The 18,119-nt window shown below is 38.4% G+C and overlaps 1 protein-coding gene across 1 annotated transcript in view; it reads right to left on the bottom strand.

Moving 5' to 3' along the window:
* ADGRD1 (adhesion G protein-coupled receptor D1) overlaps window positions 1-18,119 on the bottom strand; it is a 1,140,767-nt gene that overhangs the window by 888,612 nt on the left and 234,036 nt on the right. Inside the window, exon 13 of the mRNA XM_053701862.1 lies at window positions 13,153-13,228. Within this exon, the coding sequence (XP_053557837.1) occupies window positions 13,153-13,228 (76 nt within the window). The remainder of the gene's footprint in view (window positions 1-13,152; window positions 13,229-18,119) is intronic.

The raw sequence follows: 18,119 nt of genomic DNA, 5'->3' as shown, positions 1-18,119 counted from the left end.
GCCACTCTCCACTCAATTAGTAGAGGGTTTCCACTATGGTGCAACAGCATTTAGCCTCTGTAGATTAGACTGTTCTTTAGGAGCAGAATTAGCTGGCCGTAAGAGCTCCAGATTTTCCAGAAGATCTAGACCTTGTTGGAGGGAGGTCACCACATAGGGTTGTCCGTCATGTTGGAATAACAGTTTAACCGGAAATCCCCATCTGTATTTAATATTCTGCGATCTCAGGCATTGGATGATCAGATGAAAAGTCCTTCTCTTCGCCAAGGTGTGGGATGACAGATCTGGGAAGAGTTGTACCACATGATAGGGCTCCGGCAAGGTTTTACTTAGGAATGCAGCTTTCAGCAGTTTTTCCTTAAATGTAAAATAATGTGTCAATGCGTGGGTCCTGCGCAGATAGAGAGCCAAGTAAGGTTTTGAATAGCTCTAAGAGATAGTCAGGCAAATCTGCAGATCCAATGCTTTCAGGGATTCTTCTGATGCGCAAATTATTTCGCCTTGAGCAATCTTCAAGGTCAGCCAGTTTTACTTCTAAATCAGTTATCTACTAAGTTTTGGGTATACGAGAGTAAGTTATTATGATCAGTAGACAGATCTTCATGCTTTCTTTCTAAGATATCAGTCCTCTCGCCCTAGGAGGCAATGTCTCTTTTTAGATCCGCAACAGACATTTTGATATCTTGTTTCAATGAGGCATGGTGTGAGTCCATGTTTGCAGACAGAGAGTTAATCAGTTCAATGATGGAGATATCATTATTCGTATTCATAGGAGCTAGTGGGCTACTGATTCCCGTCTGTTGTTGAGAAGCCAGAGAGTCTCTAGAGTCATCATCACATAATTCTCTCTCCATTTGTGGCTTACTACCAAAATGATCAGCCACCTTTCTCTTAGGGCCCTCTTGATGTTTAGGTTTTTTCCTTTGTGAGTGCCCCATTAGCAAAACTCCTGTAGCTGTATAGTTACTAGCTGGAGACAGGATTTTTTTGTATTCTGGTATGCCAGCTAGATGTTAGCTTCCTTCTTGATGGACAGCCAGGGGTGTTCCCCCACTCTATGTAAGGCTTTAGCCTGACATCATCAGGCGATAGATAAGGCTGGGTCTGGCAAGAACTCTCATATACCCCACTCTCCAGGGGCTATGTCTCCTATTGACAAAGTGGGAAAAGGGAGTATAGGATATGACCCAGTTGGGAAATGGAGGAGAGTGGGGGATGTCACTGTCTGAAGGTGAGAAGAGAGCCGACCTGGATTATTGTAGTAGCTAGTGTTAACTTCTGTGTGCTATATAGGCTGCTAGCACTCTATTATTACAATATAGTCAACAGTTCACTATTGGTTAAGGATAATGCACATATAGAGGAAGTTCCACCTCTCCCAGGATATCAATGAATACACTTTTAGGCCTAGTGATAGTTACTGTGTTGTAGTATAGGAGGGCAACTTACAGATCTCAGAGCAACACAGGGTAGTCCATGTGGGGATATTGTAGAGCCCAATTCACAGATATTGTCTGAAAATATTTTGTGCTTTGTGTGTAGTTGGTGGATAGAGTCCCTTTATATATAGTATGTCACCCCGTACTATCAAGTTCTAATAATGCACAGTCTAGATACGGTATGAATTGTAACAGGCTCTTTATAAGCACTTCACCGTGCAGGCCTAGCTTGGTACTGCAAGGAATTCAGGGATTAGAGTACATGACAGGTCCAGGATATGCGTTGCACATTAACAGGTGTATGGGACGTTATGGGGCTTACTTTTTGACTAACTGAGTCTGTGTTGGAGCTCCGGTATCCAAGTGCTCTTTAAAGTTGTCAGGCCAAGATGTCGGATATTCGCGCCCTTTTACTTTGTGCTTTATTGCTCTCAGATCTGGCTCAATGCAGTGCCGTATCGGCAACTAAATCCCAGTTCCATTGTGTAGAGCCTCAGGTACTAACTATCAGTACATGTATGTACACAGTATGGGTGCAGGGGCAGGGACACCCGGTAAGTACGGGCAAGTGATATCCCACGTCCAGTAAATTAGAGCAACTAAGCCTCACCTCACTTTGTTCGAATTCGCTCTGAGCTGCTGACCAAGTAGGTCGTCGGAGTGAGAGCTTCTTCAGATGTCCGCTCTACTTGCAGGTCACTGGGACCCTATACAGAGCACCGCACTCATCGCGATCTCAGTCAGCCCCAGGTCAGGGTTACGGGCCACTTCAGGGTGTTTCCTCTCAGGGTAAAGTGTTAGAGGTGGTTGGGATCAGATCTGCAGAATTAGTGCCTTAGTGCCTTATCTGTCTACTACAGCTCCGGATCAGAGCCCCGGCCCTCCAGATCACAGACTTTGCACCTGGTAGGTTTGCAGGGCCTCCCACAGCTTAGGCAGACATCGGAGTTCCGAGATAGGTATGTCCCCTATTTAGGATGGCTGCTGTCTGCGGCAATCGTTGATGTAGTAGCTGTATATATGTGTTTTAGATCATTTGGGCTACAAATAATATACGTATATAATTTCAACTTTTAAGCATAAACTGAATTGTTGAGGTCCTGGAGCTCAGGCCATAAATGTCTACACAGCACGGTGGTTAGCTCCGCCCCCAATGTTTTACATTTTTAATCTTTTATATTTTTCTCAGTGTTAATATATATTTCTAATAACGCATTTTTATGTAATGTGAAGCACTTATGAAAATGCTTATGTTTGTAACTATATGTCTAATGTTATAATACAACTTATGAAAGTTTCCATAACAACAAGCTTTAAAGATATCCAACACCATTTCTAATTAACTAAAGAAGAACCGGCTGTGTACACACTCAGGAAAACCAATAGGGAGTGAATTTAAGGATATATAAAGACCAATATTGACAAAGAAGATCATCCTTGAAAAAAAGCCAAATATTACTGGTGAAACATACTTCGAATTAGAACGTGTGACATCATAATTTGGGCGGAGACCAACCTTCTAAGCCTAATACCACAACGGAGGCTTTTGTTGTGATTTTGTTCTTGTTTATGCCTTGTTTAATCACATTAGATTTTATTATTAAATCTTAATGAAGTATGGATTAGAGTCTGCCTGAGTTCACTCAATTTATTCCTGCTTGGAGTCTCCTATGTGCTTTTATAGCTACAAGTGGAATACATATGTATTTATGTGTTTATATATGGAGTACAATTCTGGGGACCATTAAAAAAAAAAGACATTGCAAACCTAGAAAAAGTTCAGAGAAGGGCCACAAACCAATTAAGGGAAATGGAGAATTTAAGCTATGAGGAGAGGTTAGCCAAAATGGGTCTTTTTTTCTCTAGAAAAAAAGGTGCTTGAGAGGTGACATGATTACTTTATATAAATATATTCAAGGCCCATATATAGAGATGAAAGAAGCTGTGTTTATTCCAAGAAAATTGTTTGTGACAAGAGGTCACAATTTAAGGCTGGAGGAAAGGAAATTTAATCTCCTGCAACGGAAATGTTTTTTTCACTGTAAGAGCAATAAAATTGTGGAACTCATAACCAAAGGAGGTAGTGAATACCAATACCTTAGATACATTTAAAAATTGCTTGGATAGATTTTTGGCTAGAAATAGAATTCAGGGAAATGATTGCTTGTGTTAAATAAGTCACTTTTTTAATGGGATTATTTTAAGCTCAACTGGATTTTTTTTGTAAGTATATTAGATTTGTATAGGTTGAACTTGAATGACTTCTGTCTTTTTTCAACCTCATCTACTATGTTACTATGTTATGTATGTTATATGTCTGTAAATACATATATACACATATAAATACATAAATACATGTGTACACATATCTAGACACATTTTTTCTAACACCTGAGACCTTATATCTTTGAGCCTTTATAAGTTTTTTGTTAAATATTTTTTAGAAATTATTTTTATTAGATAGTGTTATTAATGAGTGTAAGTGTACTTTGTAATGTATTTTTGATGCGTTTTGGGATACCTTTTTGTTTTGCGAAACAGTTAACCACAGCTCTGAGGACACACTAATCCAACGAGCGTTAACTTGAATTGCGCTGAAGTGATCGCGTTTACTTTCTACTTTTAATACCAGCGCAATTTAACCTGCGTGCAAATGAACTTGAAAACCTGATACCGTTTGCGCGCAAACATTAGCTAGCCATTGGCAAGTGGAAATTTATTGGTGGCGAGTAAAAGTTAGTGAGTGAAAAAATTTACACTCCTATTGCAGCATTGGCAAACACACATTTTGGACTATGTGCTAAAAATATTATCTGAAAGGATATTATATATCCTAAAAAGGGCAAGGATATGTTACTCCACTAGAGCTGTAGGAACATCATTAGTGGGTAAACAGGGACAGAGAGAAAGATATTGGAGACAAAAAGTAATAGTAGAGAGATAGATAGCTTTAAGAGAGAGTGGGAAAAAAAGAAAGGGGAAAAAGATATGAGATGAAAAGGTAAAGAGAAAATATGGCCTGAGAGATAATGGAGAGGGTAAAAAGAGAGATTGAAGAGTGCAGGGAGGGGAGGAAGAGAGGTAAGAGAGAGACGATAATTATTAAAAGAAAATCTACAGGTCTGCTATGACCTTCCATGTCTTCCGGCACTCTATTTCTCAACCCTCTCACTTCAACAACTTCCTATCCAGCTGTTGTCTTACCCAGAACCACCAAGTTAATGTTGCTAACTGCTATGCACTTATTTTTCTTATTAATGAAGGTAGCATTATTCAATTTAAGGTATAAAATAGAGAATATTAAAAATGACTGCACAATAATGTGTTTCACAATGGCTAAACATATGCAAAGAGGGGATGGAGTATTGGGTATGGTGTGGGTAGGTAGTTGGTAGGATCCAAAGTGGCGAGTAACATTTTGGCCTGGCTTGTAGCTTACAACCTGAAATTTTAAACCCTATATATATATATATATATATATATATATATATATATATATATATATATATATATATATATATAATAAAAACTTAATTTAAAAAATAGTTTAAGCCTTTCAAGTTAGCGCTCAAGAAAAAACTTATTATTGCAGTGCACCCCATAAAATTCTATTGGGTGAGTGAGATAGAGTGACTATGCTATCCGACCTCAAGATGTTAGCTCGCCCAGGGCTTTCAAATTGTAATATAGAAGGGAAAATAGGAGCACTGTAGATTGCTCTCTAGTAATGTTAGCACACCATAGTGCTATCATTTTTATGCTCCACTTGTAATCTAGACAAAAATAATTTCTATAAATCATGATACTCTTGAATGAACAATCTCATCTGCATATAGATAACAAAACAAACTCATACTCTGCTTATGCTCTGAATTTAATAACAAGCAAATAATTAAATCCAACAAACTCATACTCTGCTTATGCTCTGAATTTAATAACAAGCAAATAATTAAATCCTTATCATTTCTTTAACAGTCATGAAAAGGAAATAAGAAAAAACATAATTTATGTAAGAATTTACCTGATAAATTCATTTCTTTCATATTGGCACGAGTCCATGAGCTAGTGACATATGGGATATACAATCCTACCAGGAGGGGCAAAGTTTCCCAAACCTCAAAATGCCTATAAATACACCCCTCACCACACCCACAATTCAGTTTAACGAATAGCCAAGCAGTGGGGTGATAAAGAAAGGAGTAGAAAGCATCAACAAAGGAAATTTGGAAATAATTGTGCTTTATACAAAAAATCATAACCGCCATAAAAAGGGTGGGCCTCATGGACTCTTGCCAATATGAAATGAATTTATCAAGTAAGTTCTTACATAAATTATGTTTTCTTTCATGTAATTGGCAAGAGTCCATGAGCTAGTGACATATGGGATATCAATACCCAAGATGTGGAGTCTTCCACTCTAGAGTCACTAGAGAGGGAGGGAATAAATAAAAACAGCCATATTCCACTGAAAAAATTAATCCACAACCCAAAAAAATAAGTTTATTTTCATTTTTGAAAGAAAAAAACTTAAATCAAAAGCAGAAGAATCAAACTGAAACAGCTGCCTGAAGAACTTTTTTTTACCAAAAACTGCTTCCGAAGAAGCAAATACATAAAAACGGTAGAATTTAGTAAATGTATGCAAAGAGGACCAAGTCGCCGCTTTGCAAATCTGATCAACTGAAGCTTAATTCTTAAAATCCCACGAAGTGGAGACTGATCTAGTAGAATGAGCTGTAATTCTCTGAGGCGGGACCTGACCCGACTTCAAATAAGCTTGATGAATCAAAAGTTTCAACCAAGAAGCCAAAGAAATAGCAGAAGCCTTCTGACCTTTCCTAGGACCAGAAAATAAAACAAATAGACTGGAAGTCTTCCTGAAATCTTTAGTTGCTTCCACATAATATTTCAAAGCTCTTACCACATCCAAAGAATGTAAGGATCTCTCCAAACAATTCTTAGGATTAGGACATAAGGAAGGGACAACAATTTCACTACTAATGTTGTTAGAATTCACAACCTTAGGTAAAAATTGAAAAGAAGTCCGCAAAACTGCCTTATCCTGATGAAAAATCAGAAAAGGAGACTGAGCAGAAAGCTCAGAAACTCTTCTAGCAGAAGAGATAGCCAAAAGGAACAACACTTTCCAAGAAAGTAGTTTAATGTCCAAAGAATGCATAGGCTCAAATGGAGGAGCCTGTAAAGCCTTCAGAACCAAAATTAAGACTCCAAGGAGGAGAAATTGATTTAATGACAGGCTTAATACGAACTAAAGCCTGTACAAAACAGTGAATATCAGGAAGTATAGCAATGTTTCTGTGAAATAAAACAGAAAGAGCGGAGATTTGTCCTTTCAAGGAACTTGCAGACAAACCCTTATCCAAACCATCCTGAAGGAACTGTAAAATTCTAGGAATTCTGAAAAAATGCCAGGAGAATTTATAAGAAGAACACCATGAAATGTAAGTCTTCCAAACTCTATAATAAATCTTCCTAGAGACGGATTTACGAGCTTGTAACATAACATATTAATGACTGAGTCAGAGAAACCTCTATGACTTAGAACTAAGCATTCAATTTCCATACCTTCAAATTTAATGATTTGAGATCCTGATGGAAAAACAGACCTTGAGATAGTAGGTCCGGCTGTAACGGAAGTGGCCAAGGCGGGCAACTGGACATCCGAACCAGATCCGCATACCAAAACCTGTGTGGCCATGCTGGAGCCACCAGCAACACAAAAGACTGTTCCATGATGATTTTGGAAATCACTCTTGGAAGGAGAACTAGAGGCGGGAAGATGTAAGCAGGATGATAACACCAAGGAAGTGTCAGTGCATCCACTGCTTCCGCCTGAACATCCCTGGACCTGGACAGGTATCTGGGAAGTTTCTTGTTTAGATGAGAGGCCATGAGATCTATCTCTGGAAGACCCCACATCTGAACAATCTGAGAAAACACATCTGGATGGAGAGACCACTCCCCTGGATGTAAAGTCTGGCAGCTGAGATAATCCGCCTCCCAATAGTCTACACCTGGGATATGCACCGCAGAGATTAGACAGGAGCTGGATTCCGCCCAAGCAAGTATCCAAGATACTTCTTTCATAGCTTGGGGACTGTGAGTCCCACCCTGATTATTGACATAAGCCACAGTTGTGATATTGTCTGTCTGATAACAAATTAATGGTTCTCTCTTTAGTAGAGGCCAGAACTGAAGAGCCCTGAGAATTGCACGGAGTTCTAAAATATTTATTGGTAATCTCACCTCTTGAGATTTCCAAACCCCTTTTGCTGTCAGAGATCCCCAAACAACTCCCCAACCTGAAAGACTCACATCTGTTGAGATCACAGTCCAGGTTGGCCGAACAAAAGAAGCCCCTTGAACCAAACGATGGTGATCTATCCACCATGTCAGAGAGTGTCCTACATTGGGATTCAAGGATATTAATTGTGATATCTTTGAATAATCCCTGCACCATTGATTCAGCATGCAAAGCTGTAGAGGTCTCATGTGAAAACGAGCAAAGGGGATTGCGTCCGATGCTGCAGTCATGAGACCTAAAACTTCCATGCACATAGCCACTGAAGGGAATGACTGAGACTGAAGGTGCCGGCATGCTGCAACCAATTTTAAATGTCTCATGTCTGTTAGAGACAATGTCATGGACACTGAATCTATCTGGAAGCTTAGAAAGGTGACCCTTGTCTGAGGAATCAAGAAACTTTTTGGTAAATTGATCCTCCAACCATGTTTCCGAAGAAACAACACTAGTTGATTCGTGTGAGATTCTGCAGTATGTAAAGACTGAGCTAGTACCAAGATATCGTCCAAATAAGGAAACACCGTAATACCCTGTTCTCTGATTACAGATAATAGGGCACCCAGAACCTTTGAAAAGATTTTTGGAGCTGTTGCTAGGCCAAATGGAAGAGCAACAAATTGGTAATGCTTGTCTAGAAAAGAGAATCTCAGAAACTGATAGTGTTCTGGATGAATTGGAATATGAAGGTATGCATCCTGCAAGTCTATTGTGGACATATAATGTCCTTGCTGAACAAAAGGCAGAATAGCCCTTATAGTCACCATCTTGAAAGTTGGTACTCTTACATAACGATTCAAAATTTTCAGATCCAGAACTGGTCTGAATAAATTTTCTTTCTTTGGTACAATGAATAGGTTTGAATAAAACCCCAAACCTTGTTCCTGAGGAGGAACTGGCATGATTACCCCTGAAGACTCCAGGTCTGAAACACACTTCAGAAAAGCCTGAGCTTTTACTGGATTTACAGGGATACGTGAGAGAAAAAATCTTCTCACAGGAGGTCTTACTTTGAATCCTATTCGATACCCTTGAGAGACAATGCTCTGAATCCAATGATTTTGGACAGATCTTATCCAAAAAAAACTTGAAAAACCTCAATCTACCCCCTACCAGCTGAGCTGGATTGAGCGCCGCACCTTCATGCAGACTTAGGGGCTGACTTTGGTTTTCTAAATGGCTTGGATTTATTCCAATTTGAGGAAGGCTTCCAATTGGAAGCAGATTCCTTGGGAGGAGACCTTGCACTTCCAGCCCGATACTAGGAAGAGTTACCCAGTTGAAAGGAAAAGTCAAGAAACCAAGATTTGGACATTTTGCCACTGACGCTTCATATACACAGACGGATGAGGATCACTGTGACTTTGTAACCAAGCATGCCGCTCGATGCGGCTGGTATGTGATTACCTGTCTGTGATTATTTTGATGTGCTTACTAAGCATTTATTTGCGGACTGCAAGTGACTTTGTATTTGCTGTGGCTCTTGTCCATTGAGAGAAAATATGCACCAATGAGACGTATATACTATTTATACCTATTTATTGCATAGCAGTGTTTCTGGCAGTGATTGTGCTTTACTAACTTTGCTGCACTGAAAGGAATCTTATTGAACTTTGCTTTACTGCATGCTATTAATGCTACTGCTTGCACAGGATACTTGGATGGGACTGTGATTCATAAGTTTAATGCACTAACCAACCTGCATGAAGAACTATTGCAAAATGTTTAAATCCCTGCTTTACTATACCCTGCTAACGCATTTGTTTGCATTTATCTAGTGCTTGGCTTTAACATCCCGTGCCATTTGTGATTTACAGTCTCTGGACTTGTGTGGTGCACCACGAAAATAAGTTAATCTTTTGCTGCTAATTGGGGTACCCCTTTTTATGAAGAATGTATGTGTGTGTATGAATGGTTAGTTGAATGTATAAAATTGTATATTTCATTGTTCATTATATATATATTCAAATATATTGTTTTTGCACTAAACTTACTGGTCCTGTCTCTATATGTGCTTTGTATCCTAAACTTTGAGATTGCACTTATTTGTGAAATCTTCTTTCTTTTCCTGTTTTTTCAAATATATAGCTTTCTAGGTTGCACTATAGTTAATATTATTAGATTTATTTAGGAGAGCTTTACTAAATATATTTTTTGTAGTTTATTGAGTTTTTGTTCCTTATTCTGACGAAAGGAACAAAAACGGTTAGAAACCTTAGATTTACCCTTAGGTTTTTTATCCTGAGGCAGAAAAACTCCTTTTCCTCCAGTGATAGTTGAAATAATAGAATCCAACTGAGAACCAAATAAATTATTACCTTGGAAAGAAAGAGATAGTAATCTAGATTTAGATGTTATATCAGCATTCCAAGATTTAAGTCACAAAGCTCTTCTAGCTAATACAGCTAAAGACATGGATCTAAAATCAATTTTGATAATATCAAAAATGGCATCACAAATAAAATGATTAGCATGTTGTAGTAAGCGAGTAATGCTAGATATGTCAGGATCCAATTTTCGTTGCGCTAAATTCTCCAACCAAAAAGTTGAGGCAGCCGCAACATCAGCCAAAGAAATAGCAGGTCTGAGAAGATGACCTGAATATAAATAGGCCTTCCTTAGATAAGATTCAAGCTTCCTATCTAAAGGATCCTTAAAGGAAGTACTGTCTTCCATAGGAATAGTGGTACGTTTAGCAAGAGTAGAAATAGCCCCATCAACTTTGGGGATTTTTTCCTAAAACTCTATAGATTTTGCTGGCAAAGGATACAATTTTTTAAACCTTGAAGAAGGAATAAAAGAAGTACCTGGCTTATTCCATTCCCTAGAAATCATATCAGAAATAGCCTCAGGAATAGGAAAAACCCCTGGGGAAACCACAGGAGGTTTTAAAACAGCATTTAAATGTTTATTAGACTGAACGTCAATAGGACTGGTTACCTCAATATCCAAAGTAATTAACACTTCTTTTAATAAAGAACGCATATACTCTATTTTAAATAAATAAGTAGATTTGTCAGTGTCAATGTCTGAGGATGGATCTTCTGAATCAGATAGATCCTCATCCGAAGAGGATAAATTATTATGTTGTTGGTCATTTGAAATTTCATCAGCTAAATGTGAAGTTTTAAAATACCTTTTACGCTTATTAGAAGGTGGAAATGCAGACAAAGCCTTCAAAATAGAATCAGAAACAAATTCTTTAAAATTTACAGGTATATCATGCACATTAGAAGTTGAAGGAACTGCAACTGGCAATGTACTATTACTGATGGAAACACTATCTGCATGTAAAAGTTTACCATGACAACTATTACAAATGACATTTGGTGAAATAATTTCTACACTTTTACAACAAATGCACTTAGCTTTGGTAGAACCGATGTCAGGCAGCAATGTTCCAGCAGAAACTTCTGAGACAGGATCAGATTGGGACATCTTGCTCAATGTAAGAAAAAAAAAAAAAAACAACATATAAAGCAAAAATATCTATTTCCTTATATGACAGTTTCAGGAATGGGAAAAAAATGCAAAAGCATAGGCCTCTGATAGAGAAAAGCAAGAGGCAAACATCGATGGGGTATTGAAATAATGAAAAAAATAACCAGAAATGACACACTTGTGTCACTAATGACGCCGCCGTGTGAAAGGTCTCGACGTCACGTATGATGCCGGAAATGACGAAGTTGCATCATAAACGTATTTTTTCATGCCAAAAATATTTTCGCGCCAAGAATGACGCAATAAAGTTTAGCATTTGACGCACCCGCAGGCCTAATACCCGCAATAGCAAGAAGTAGTCAATTGAAAAAGACTAAACCCCAGGTAAGAAAAAATTTCTTCAAAAATTTAAATTCCCCAAATATGAAACTGACAGTCTGCTGAAGGAAATACATGAACCTGACTCAAGGCAAATATAAGTACAATACATATATTTAGAACTTTATATAAATGCATAAAGTGCCAAACCATAGCTGAGGTGTCTTAAGAAATAAAAAACATACTTACCAAAAGACACCCATCCACATATAGCAGATAGCCAAACCAGTACCAAAACAGTTATTAGTAGAGGTAATGGTAAATAGAGAGTATATCGTTGATCTGAAAAGGGAGGTAGGAGATTAATCTCTATGACCGATAACAGAGAACCTATGAAATAGACCCCCGTTAGGGAAATCATTGAATTCAAATAAGTGATACTCCCTTCGCGTCCCTCTGACATTCGCTGTACTCTGAGAGGAATCGGGCTTCAACAATGCTGAGAAGCGCATATCAACATAGAAATCTTAGCACAAACTTACTTCACCACCTCCATAGGAGGCAAAGTTTGTAAAACTGAATTGTGGGTGTGGTGAGGGGTGTATTTATAGGCATTTTGAGGTTTGGGAAACGTTGACCCTCCTGGTAGGATTGTATATCCCATATGTCACTAGCTCATGGACTCTTGCCAATTACATGAAAGAAACAAATATTTTCACTGACATTCGCTCAAGTCATATCTCGACTCTTCTTGTAGACCCTAAATTTTAACATTTTAAAATTCTGCACTGTTGCGCCATAGCTTAAAAACGAATAAAGTAATTTACTTGAAACTATCAGTTCGTGGCTGCTAATCACATAAAACAACAAGAAAATTATAGCATTCCAGAGATATCATATAAACCCTTGAAATATCTGGCTTAAAATCTGAACTGTTCACAAAATGAAAGTTTGGCAACACAAATAAGCAGTACAATATTATGTTATAAATTAATATTAAAGGGGCAGTCTACTCTAGAATTTGTATGGTTTAAAAAGATAGATAATCCCTTTATTACCCATTCCCCAGTTTTCCATAATATACTTTTTACCTCTGTGATTACCTTGTATCAAAGCCTCTGCAGACTGTCCCCTTAATTCAGTTCTTTTGAAAAACTTGCATTTTAGCCAATCAGTGCTGACTCATAAATAACTCCATGGGAGTGAGAAGAATGTTATCTATATGGCACACATGAACTAGCGCTGTCTAGCTTTTAAAAACTGTTGAAATGCACTGAGATAAGAGGTGACCTTCAAGGGCTTATAACTTAGCATTTGAGCCTACCTAGGTTTAGCTTTCAACAATGAATACCAAGAGAACAAAGCAAATTTGATGATAAAAGAGATTTGGAAAGTTGTTTAAAATTGCATGCCCTACCTGAATCATGAAAGTTTAATTTTGACTAGACTGTCCCTTTAAGTAAAATAATATTAATATTGCATTGTTTTGAGTAGGAGAAAGTGCAGAAGCATATCTGCTATTTATGATTAATCAGCAAATATGCTATACAAATAAACTTGCCACTTTAAATTCATTAAATACAGTATAATAAAGCTATATGATATAATTATGTGTAAAGTATTAAGTCTTACCTGGTGTCACTAGGTTTAATCTGCTTGTAGCGGTAGTGCATAGTATGGTACAGTAATCCAACGATGGTAGTTCGAGCTTGGATAAATAAAAAATATTGTAAAAACCACTTGCTTTGCCTATTATACACACAGCAACAAAACAGAATCGGCTAGATTACGAGTTGTGCGTTAAGGTAAAAAAGCAGCGTTAAGAGGTCCTAACGCTGCTTTTTTACTCCCGCTGGTATTACGAAGCTTGAAGGTTTAGGGTCACTCTTGAAGGGGTAGGCACACTTCTTTGGCCTCACCGCAAAACGACTTACGTAAACTTCGTAAGGTCTTTTTTCTATGGGACTTCCATAGCGCCGGTATTACAAGTCTGTCCTGGGAGGCCAAAAAGTGAGCGGTACACCCTACCCCGTCAAGAGTCCTAATGCATTTAAAAGTCAGTAGTTATGAGTTTTATGGTACAACGCCGTAACATAAAACTCATAACTAAAGTTCTAAAAAGTTCACTAACACCCATAAACTACCTATTAACCCCTAAACAAAGGCCCTCCCGCACCGCATCGTAAATACTAAAATAACATTTTTAACCCCTAATCTGCCGCTCCGGACACCGCCGCCACCTACATTATATGTATAAACCCCTAATCTGCTGACCCCAACATCGCTGACACCTACATTATATTTATTAACCCCTAATCTGCCGCCCCCAATGTCGCCGCCACCTACCTACACTTATTAACCCCTAATCTGCCGCCCCCAACGTCGCTGCCACTATAATAAACATAACAACAAAGTCAGTAGGGAGAACAGCACCACTGTCAGTGCTCGGTAAGAGGGGATGTACTGCAATATCCCAATAATGTTCATCAATACATCGAGTACCAGCACATTAGGTAAAAAATGTACTTCCTTATTGAAGACCTTTGTCAAATAAGCAATGGCATGATTAAGGGGTTAACCCCGAAATGTTGCTTATTTTACAAAGGTCTTCAATAAAGAAGTATATTTTTTACCTACTGTGCTGGTACTCTATGTATTGATGACTATAATAAACATATTAACACCTAAACTGCCGCACTCCCGCCTCGCAAACATTAGTTAAATATTATTAACCCCTAATCTGCCGGCCCCTAACATCGACGCCACCTACCTACATTTATTAACCCCTAATCTGACGCCCCAACGTCGCTGCCACTATATTAAAGTTATTAACCCCTAAACCTAAGTCTAACTCTAAACCTAACAGCCCCTAACTTAAATATAATTTAAATAAATCTAAATAAATATTACTATCATTAACTAAATTATTCCTATTTAAAACTAAATACTTACCTGTAAAATAAACCCTAAACTAGCTACAATATACAGGTGGCCCTCGTTTTACAACGATTCAATTGACACCGTTTCAGAATAACAACCTTTTTTCCAGTCATGTGACTGCTATTGAAAAGCATTGAGAAGCAGTGCATTTATTAAAATAGCCAGTAGGTGGAGCTGTCCGCTTGTGTTGCAGCAAAGCCAAGCAAGCTGAAATTAATCAGTTTAACCAGACCTGAGCTATCGAGCAGATTTCAAAGGAACAAGATCTTCCTGTCTATAAATCTTGCCCCAAAGTAATCAGCTCTTTTACCTGTAAAAAAAAAATACAAACAACCCCCCCAACCGTAAAACCCACCACCCACACAACCAACCCCCCAAATAAAATACTATCTAAAAAAACCTAAGCTCCCCATTGCCCTGAAAAGGGCATTTGTATGGGCATTGCCCTTAAAAGGGCAGTTAGCTCTTTTGCAAGCCCAAACCCCTAATCTAAAAAATAAACCCACCCAATACACCCTTAAAAAAATCTAACACTAACCCGCTGAAGATCGACTTACTGGGAGATGTCTTTATCCAAGCCAGGCGAAGTGGTCCTCCAGACGGGCAGAAGTCTTCATCCAAGCCGGGCAGAAGTGGTCCTCCAGACGGGCAGAAGTCTTCATCCAGACGGCATCTTCTATCTTCATCCATCCGGCGCGGAGTGGCTCCAATCAGCCAATAGGATTGAGCTTGCATTCTTTTGGCTGATTGGAACAGCCAATAGAATGTGAGCTCAATCCTATTGGCTGATTTGATCAGCCAATAGAATTGAACTTCAATCCTACTGACTGATTGCATCATTCTAATTCATTAGAATTCTATCAGCCAATCGGAATCTAAGGGACACCATCTTGGATGACGTCACTTAAAGGTACCTTCATTCTGTTTTAGTTGTTGTAAGAAGAGGATGCTCCGCGTCGGATGTCTTGAAGATTGAGCCGCTCCACGCCGGATGGATGAAGATAGAAGATGCCGCCTGGATGAAGACTTCTGCTCATCTGGAGGACCACTTCTGCCCGGCTTGGATGAAGACTTCTACCCGTCTGAAAGACCACTTCGCCCGGCTTGGATGAAGACGTCTCCCGGTAAGTCGATCTTCAGGGGGTTAGTGTTAGGTTTTTTTAAGGGTGTATTGGGTGTGTTTATTTTTTAGATTAGGGGTTTGGGCTTGCAAAAGAGCTAACTGCCCTTTTAAGGGCAATGCCAATTCAAATGCCCTTTTCAGGGCAATGGGGAGCTTAGGTTTTTTAGATAGTATTTATTGGGGGTTGTTTGTGTGGGTGGTGGGTTTTACTGTTGGGGGGTTGTTTGTATTTTTTCTTACAGGTAAAAGAGCTGATTATTTTGGGGCAATGCCCCGCAAAAGGTCCTTTTAAGTGCTATTGGTAGTTTAGTTTAGGCTAGGGTTTTTTTTTATTTTGGGGGGGCTGTTTTATTTTAATAGGGCTATTAGATCAGGTGTAATTAGTTTAAATTTCTGTAATTAGTTTATTATTTTCTGTAATTTAGTGTTTGTGTTTTTTTTGTACTGTAGCTAATTTAATTAAATTAATTAAATTGTTGTTAATTTAGTTAATTTATTTAATTATAGTGTAGTGTTAGGTGTTAGTATAACTTAGGTTAGCTTTTATTTTACAGGTAAATTTGTCTTTATTTTTACTAGGTAGTTATTAAATAGTTAATAACTATTTAATAACTACTGTACCTAGTTAAAATAAATACAAACTTGCCTGTAAAATAAAAATATATCCTAAAATAGCTACAATGTAACTATTAGTTATATTGTAGCTAGCTTAGGGTTTATTTTACAGGTAAGTATTTAGTTTTAAATAGGAATAATTTAGTTAATGATAGTAATATTTATTTAAATTATATGTAAGTTAGGGGGTGTTAGGTAAAGGGTTAGACTTAGGTTTAGGGGTTAGGGGCGACGTTGGGGGTGGCAGATTAGGGGTTAATAAATGTAGGTAGGTGGCGTCGATGTTAGGGCCGGCAGATTAGGGGTTAATAATATTTAACTAATGTTTGCGAGGCGGGAGTGCAGCGGTTTAGGGTTTAATATGTTTATTATAGTGGCGGCGACATTGGGGGCGGCATATTAGGGGTTAATAAGTGTAGGTAGGTGGCAGCGACATTGGGGGCAGCAGATTAGGGGTTAATAAATATAATGTAGGTGTCAGTGATGTTGGGGGCAGCAGATTTGGGGTTAACAAGTATAATGTAGGTGGCGGCAGTGTCCGGAGCAGCAGATAAGGGGTTAATAAATATAATGCAGGTGTTGGCGATATCGGGGTGGCAGATTAGGGGTTAATAAGTGTAAGTAAGATTAGGGGTGTTTAGACTCGGGGTTCATGTTAGGGTGTTAGGTGTAGACATAAATTTTATTTCCCCATAGGAATCAATGGGGCTGTGATAGTGAGTTTTACGCTGCTTTTTTGCAGGTGTTAGACTTTTTCTCAGCCGGCTCTCCCCGTTGATTCCTATGGGGAAATCATGCACGAGCACGTTACACCAGCTCACCGCTGACTTAAGCAGTGCTGGTATTGGAGTGCGGTAATGAGCAAAATTTTGCTCAACGCTCACTTCTTGTCTTTTAACGACGGGTTTCTGAAAACTCGTAATACCAGCGCTGTAGGTAAGTTAGCGGTGAGGGAAAACTGCTTGTTAGCACCGCACAGCCTCTAACGCAAAACTTGTAATCTAGGTGTTTGTTAATTAAAAAGCCAGGCTGTCTGTGGAATATCACACTGCCTCTTTACTTGTTAGCAGCGAGTTGCAAAAATAAAGCTGCTTTATTTAATGTCTAAGTTCTTGAAATTCCATTACTTTACTAGTTAATGCAAGATCTCTCAATTTAGTGAGAGAATCCTCTAAATATTACTAAGCCCAGTCTAGGTAATGGCTATATTTAGACGGAAAAATATAAAGCATTATCAGTTAGATTACAAGTTATGGCGTTATGGCTGATCGCTAATTTCATGTATATTCATTTCATTGCTCACCTTTCATAGCGCTGCTATTACAAGTTTGTAAAAAGCAGGTGATATGGTGGCGTTGAGCTCCATACCTCACCCAAATACAAGTGCTGCTTTGACGTGCTCGTGCACGATTTCCCCATAGACATCAATGGGGAGAGTCGGCTAAAAGAAAAAGCCTAACACCTGCGATTACGGAATGAAAAGCTTCATAACGCAGCCCCATTGATGTCTATGGGGCAAGAAAAAGTTACGTTTAAACTGAACACCCTAACATAAAAACCACGTCTAAACACCCCTAATCTGCCACCCCCGACATCGCCACCACCTACATTACAGTTATTAACCCCTAATCTGCCGCCCCCAATGTCGCCGCCACTATACTAAAGTTATTGACCCCTAAACCTCTGGCCTCCCACATGACTAACACTACATAAATATATTAACCCCAAAAACCTAACCCTAAGCATAGCCCTAACACCCCCTAACTTAAATATAATTAAAATAAATCTAAATAAACCTTACAATTATTAACTTAATAATTCCTATTTAAAACAAAATACTTGCCTGTAAAATAAAACCTAAGCTAGCTACAATATAACTAATAGTTACATTGTAGCTATCTTAGGTTTTATTTTTATTTCA

This window comes from Bombina bombina, chromosome 2, assembly GCF_027579735.1.
Source record: "Bombina bombina isolate aBomBom1 chromosome 2, aBomBom1.pri, whole genome shotgun sequence".
Classification (NCBI taxonomy): domain Eukaryota; kingdom Metazoa; phylum Chordata; class Amphibia; order Anura; family Bombinatoridae; genus Bombina; species Bombina bombina.
Note: the sequence above shows the minus strand (reverse complement) of the source record. Positions and strands in the feature narration are given on the sequence as shown.